The sequence below is a fragment of the Hyperoodon ampullatus genome (assembly GCF_949752795.1).
Source record: "Hyperoodon ampullatus genome assembly, chromosome: X".
Classification (NCBI taxonomy): Eukaryota; Metazoa; Chordata; class Mammalia; order Artiodactyla; family Ziphiidae; genus Hyperoodon; species Hyperoodon ampullatus.
This window is the reverse complement of record NC_136913.1, coordinates 43,996,206-44,002,113: the sequence shown is the minus strand read 5'-3', so window position 1 is coordinate 44,002,113 and position 5,908 is coordinate 43,996,206. Positions and strand designations below refer to the sequence as shown.

At 48.0% G+C, this 5,908-nt stretch overlaps 1 protein-coding gene across 2 annotated transcripts; it reads right to left on the bottom strand.

Moving 5' to 3' along the window:
- Window positions 1-687: 687 nt before the first annotated feature.
- On the bottom strand, window positions 688-4,257 carry RBM3 (RNA binding motif protein 3). Of its 2 annotated transcripts, none has more exons than XM_079727368.1 (7): window positions 4,208-4,257; window positions 3,477-3,596; window positions 3,132-3,238; window positions 2,380-2,485; window positions 2,185-2,278; window positions 1,616-1,701; window positions 688-1,286 (listed from the first exon to the last, which is right to left on the bottom strand). In XM_079727368.1, exons 2-6 carry the CDS (start codon window positions 3,577-3,579, stop codon window positions 1,641-1,643), a joined length of 471 nt encoding a protein of 156 aa, XP_079583494.1. In that variant the 5' UTR covers window positions 3,580-3,596; window positions 4,208-4,257; the 3' UTR covers window positions 688-1,286; window positions 1,616-1,640. The 2 variants fall into 2 exon arrangements, with proteins under 2 accessions (XP_079583494.1, XP_079583495.1); XM_079727369.1 differs by having other exon boundaries at window positions 1,616-1,698.
- Between the last annotated feature and the right edge of the window lie 1,651 nt (window positions 4,258-5,908).

The window sequence follows — 5,908 nt, the reverse complement described above, 5'->3', positions numbered from 1 at the left end:
TGTGGTTGATGCCTTTGCCAACTGTTTTTAACAGCTATAAACATGCTTATTAAATGCACTTGACGCCCCCAACAGAAAATGTAAATTGTCCATGAGGCTGAGACATGAGGCTAAATGACTCACTGAAGGTCAAATAAGTGGAGAGCAGCAGAGCCTGGATTTGAATCCTGGAATCAGAACCCAGAGGCTGTGCTGCTAGAACCGTTTTCAAACCAGGATTCTGTGTCCCTCACACCAAGGTGAGTTTACTATACCTGCCCCCACCCCCAGTATTTCAGGAGGAGCTAGCACCACCGTTTACAGCAGGATTTAGCCTACATTCTCAGAACAATCTTGTGAGAAGGGCACCTACCTGATGCTCAAAGACAGGGAGATTCAAACCCAAGCAGTCATTCCAAAGGTGACACCGAGATGATCACAATGGGACCAAGAGACCATCTCAGGAAACCCAATTCCAGCCATGAGGGGATTTCACCTGGACTCCCCACCCTTCCCACAAGCCTTATGTATACCAAAACCAATCCCAAACTCAACCAAACTTTGAACTCAAGGTCTCTACCCTTTCGGCAGTCCCTGCCCACCCCCTAACTAAATCCTTTTCTCAGTCTCCCTCTTGACCTTCTTCTATTTTTAATTTGTAATAAGCCTCTATATCTTCATTTGAATAAGGAAAAAGCACTATCAATATCGATTTGTTTTCATCTTTTTAATCAACTTGGTGAAAGACATCCTAAACGCTACATGAAACACAACAGAATATTTTTTTCTTCCAGTATTAAAAAAAAAATGACACACAAATATTTTTAAGAAACTTCTATATAATCAAGGCAGAGATCTGGAGTAAAAAACACCTCTAAGTAATCATGTTCTTCATTTCCTATAGTTACAGTCAGAAATTGCTTCCTAATCATGATTAAACATTGTGCACAGGTGTTTAAAAATGTTCCTAGATGCACATTATTTAAAAAAAAAACAGTCTGGCCAGACATTTTTTTTGCCAGAACCAACATTCCTGAGAGCCCGAACTAAAAAACTGGTAAAAAAGGAAAAAATATCCAGACTCCACAAATGTCTCAGAATTTGTCTTTAAATGGGAGAAAAATTAAAAAAAAAAAAACACATGGAACTTTCTGAAAGGTCTTTAACAAGCTACCTTGGGAGCTCTACTCAAAAAAAAAAGGTTGATGTAACTAAAACAGATGTTTCAGTGCAGCTCCAAAAATCTTTATAAATACAGCCATTTGGAGGGATGGTCCTGGATCAGAAGAAATTTATTCCTTGTGTATCTGAGAACAGTAAGAAGGGGGAGAATTATGATGTTGGGAATAGGCTAACAGGCTCACTTCCCAGGGCTGATGAGGATGCTGAAAGGCTAGTCAACAGGGACACCCCTCCACCTCTTCCATGCTCAATAGGAATAGATGATTACAGACAAGACAGGTTTGACACCCCCACCCCCCGCCAAAGCAGACTAGCCTTTAACAGGCACCTGAGAGCAAGGGAGGCCTAGGAATGGTGTCAGGTGGGCTTGTTGAGGTATGCATAGGCAGGAGAAAAGTGAGAGGGACAGGACTGGTACACAGAAGTCTGCTCGGTGGCAACATAGAAGCCTCACCTACATTAGGTGTGCATGCCTCATCTCAGTTGTCATAATTATCCCTGTAATTTCCTCCTGAGTAGCGGTCATAACCACCCTGGCTTCTGGGAAAAAACATACACAGTATCACGGGGACATCTTATATACACCTTCTGATAATACTAAAAACCACATATACTTACAAATCCTGTCACATTTTTTATGTACTGTAATATAAACTTTAACGTGTAAAGTGAGATATATTAAACACGAACACCAAGTAAACATCAAATAATCACATTATGTAATACTTACATATAGCATTTTAAACCATGTTAAACATTAATAGAATACACACAATTAAGACAGTACAATAAACGTGTATGTGTCACTGTCTACTGCACATTGCAATTATATGACCTAATAACTTATTGTTATATTTAACCCAAATAATTGTTTCACACTTATTTTGTAGTTTCATTATAATTTGTAAAAGCAAACACTAGTAGCACCACAGTAAGAAATGTATGAACACTCAGGCAGCCGAGCTGAGATCTTGGGGAGAGGGAAGAGCACCACCAGAGTACCCCAACCCCTTGGCTACCCACCTGCCGCCATAGTCTCTGGATCTTCCATATCCATATCCATATCCTCCAGGTCGGCTATCATACCTGCCACTTCCATAGCCCTGGTCCCCACCACCTACAGCAGATAAAAAATATTCAAGTGGCAATTGTCCAGACATAGGCTAACACAGGCAACTCTCCTCCACATCCCATGATCGAACTTACCACTGCACTTACCTCTAGAGTAGCTGCGACCACGCCCATAGGCCCCAAAGGCACCCCCTCTTGTTCCCCGGGCCGACTTGCCCGCGTGGTCTACACGGATCTGACGACCGTCCAGAGACTAGGTGTGGGGAGACACAAGGAGGATGGATGGGTTGGTGGTCAAACAGAGCAGGGATGAGGTAAGAGCGGGCTGGGCAGGTAGGCAAAAGAGCCCAGAAACTCCTGCTGGGCACCAGGTCTGGGTACCACATTCCAGAACAAGCTCCTTTGACCAGAATGGCTTTATCTGGAGCTACAGAATCCCACAAAATGACCTGAATCCACCGTGTTCCCCCTGCTACTACTTACATCTTGACTGAACTCAGGTTGAGTTCTCCTCCCCACTCCTCTAAGCTGCCCGACTATTAGGGCTAGATAGACACCTCTCTTGGTTTGAGGCTTCAGAGTCCATCCCAGAAGACTCACGAGGTCCTCTCCGGGCCAGGCCCACAGGTCTGCAGACTCTACTACCTAAGCCCAGAGCAGGTCAACCATCCACAGGTGGCTTCTCGGCCTCATGCAGGACCAGTCGTCGCCTCCCAGGCAGCCCGGCTCTGTCTGCCGCTGCCCTCCACCCCCTAGAACAGAAGGCAGTCACGCTCCTGTGAGTGGGCACTGCGGAGCTTGGTGGCCGCGCTGCCCCTAGCAGACACAGAGGGAAAAACAGAAAGAATGGTCGAAGTGACAGATAGGAGCAGGGCCCCTATGCAGGTAGGCGGCCTCACCTCTCCATTCATGGCTCTCATGGCATCTGAGGCATGCTCTGGATTGGTGAAGGTGATGAAGCCAAAACCCCGGGATCGCTGAGTGTCCCGGTCCTTGACAACAACCACTGGAAAAGGGAGAGGGGAGAGAAGGTAAGAGGACAAGTGGCAAAGGGTGTTGGACCCTCCTCCCACCAGTCCTCAATGGAAAATTATCGAGTTCTCAGTCTTAGACCTAGCAACAAAAGCAGGAGAGGAGTAATGTAAAGGCCTGGGGTCCTGACCCTTTTCTCCTGTTTCCTGAAATGCATGGGCCCCAGACTTCCTTCCACACCCCCCCCATCACGTGTCTGGCCCATGTCTCACCCTCAGAAATAGGTCCGAAGCTGCTGAAGTGGTCTTCCAGAGCCTGCTCATCAGTGTTGAAGTTGAGCCCTCCCACGAAGAGCTTCCCTTCTTCAGAGGACATGGCGGTAAATTCAAGTCCTGTGGAGAGAATATGGAGAAGAGTGGAAGACGCAGTGTAATTGGGGAAAAGAAGAGATTGGAGAAATGAGAAAAGATAAAGAGAAGAGAGGAGAGAACACAGAAGAGACAAAAGGAACACAATAAAGGGTAACTATGGAGAAACACAGAAAGGCCAAACAGGCGGGAATCTACGGGGCGAACTCAGCGAGGTAGCCATTTGAGGGCCGCCTTCGCGCATGCCCACAACATCCCCCGCCACAGCGCCCGTCATTTTGTGCGGCCGCGCATGCCCAGAACACCCTTGCGCTCCCTCCTCACCCGCAAAACAAGATGGCGGCGGTAACGTAAGAAACCCCCCCCACCCCCACCCAGGCCTCCGCTGTCGCGCGGTCACTGCCACCACCCACGCCGCCAGCCCTCCCGGCATTCCTCGCACTCGGATATAGCGCGCCAGCCTCCTACCAACCAAAAAGTGTCACCTCCGAGCACGGGTCCCACCCGCCCCGGAGAAGCCCAAGCCTACGTGTCAGAAGCCGGTACTCTCCCCACTCGCGCACCTCGCTCTCGCCCGGCGTGGCACACGTCAGTGGGGCGAGGAGCGGTCGCTCCGCAAAACACACGCTGCTTACCTGGAAATTAAGTAAAAGACCGAAGAGACAGCTACCGCCAAGAAGCCGAGAGACTGGGAAGGGCGCCGCGCGGGAAGACTCCTGATAAAGCGTACGTAGCTGCACGTCACGCATCGTCCGTCACGCGTGCCGACGTGCGCGCTCATTGGCTGACGCCAGTGAGGGGGCGGAGTGGGAGGAAGGGACGGCAATGCAAAGGGATCGATGCGCTGAGCACGCTTCCGGGAATGGAGGCAAGGTTTGTGTAGTTGGTTCCCCCTGGCATCAGCATCTCTCCACTGGCCCCAGGCGTCTTCGTCCCTTACACGCACGAGCCTTTTCGCTGTCACACCCATTTCCGTCCCGGACATCACCCTCACCATCCTTGACGTCGTCTCCCCCATTGGTTTTGACGTCTTCCTCTAGGTCCCTGAGGACATAATTACCGTCCTCTGATAACCTCTTTCACCTTCTAGTTCTCTAACCTCATACCTCTCGAGGCCTCGATGTTTTATCTCCCCACTGTCCCTGACGTCATCGCCCTTCACAGTCCTTAACATCAGACCCTTTGTTTCTTAGTCCCTGACCCTGACCCCTACGTTTCCTTCTCTGTGCCCAACATCTAGCCACCTGTTATGGGACCCTTTTCCCTGGCATCATTCCTTCTCATTTATAACTTCAGCCCTCATCCTTATCTGACAGCCTCCTGAAGCCAGTTTCTCGAATTCCCTACCAGTGGACCGCCTGAGGTGCTGCCTTCTACAGAAGATGATGCTTCAGTCTTCAGAAGGAGTAAATCCCAATCCAACAGAACGATTATTTGCTGTCACTCAGAGTTGCTGAACCCTTGATCCACAGAAAGGACTTTCACAATACATAATGGACTTATCCAAAGCAAAAAGTGTCTGAGCCCACTCCCCACAGTTTGTTCTTGTTCAGCCTTCTGAGTGTCTGAGCTACCTTTACAATGAATGGATTTGACAGACTTTTCATTTCTGAACTCCCCATCAAGGAAGAATGGGTTAGTTTGCCCTCAGAGACTCTAAATATGTCATCCATAGAATGGACTTGTCCAGCCTGCTAAGGGTCAGCACCCCAAACACAGACTAGATTTAACTTTTGGAGTACAGTATGGTATGCATCCACAAAATGAACTTGTCGGCTTTTGCCATATCCAGACTTCTATGCCCAGGATGGACGTGAAGAGATTTCACATTGTCCACATATGTGCTAGTCTTAGCCCTCTGATAATCTGAGCCCCCATGCAAAAATTAGAGGTACTTATTTACCTCTCAGAATGTGTCTGAGCTCTGATCATATTTCACAGTTCATGACACATCGTCGTGGTTGTTCTAGGCAAAGCCTCTCATTTTATTTATTATTTTATTCCTGCACCCAACTATCTTCTCCCATGGTTAACTGTTTCATTGGGTTTAATGTTATCTCTTGGTGTGATTTCATATAAAATGTGCATTTTTGTGTATGCTTTTTTACAAAAAGTATTTATTTAGGCTGCTCTGGGTCTTAGTTGTGGCATACAGGATCTTAGTTGCAGCATGCAGACTTCTTGGTTGGGGCATGCGAACTCTTTAGTTGCAGCATGCATGCAGGATCTAGTTCCCCGAGCAGGGATCGAACCCAGGCCCCCTGCTTTGGGAGCGCAGAGTCTTACCCATTGGACCACCACGGAAGTCCCTTGGTATGCTTTTAATTTAAATGGTA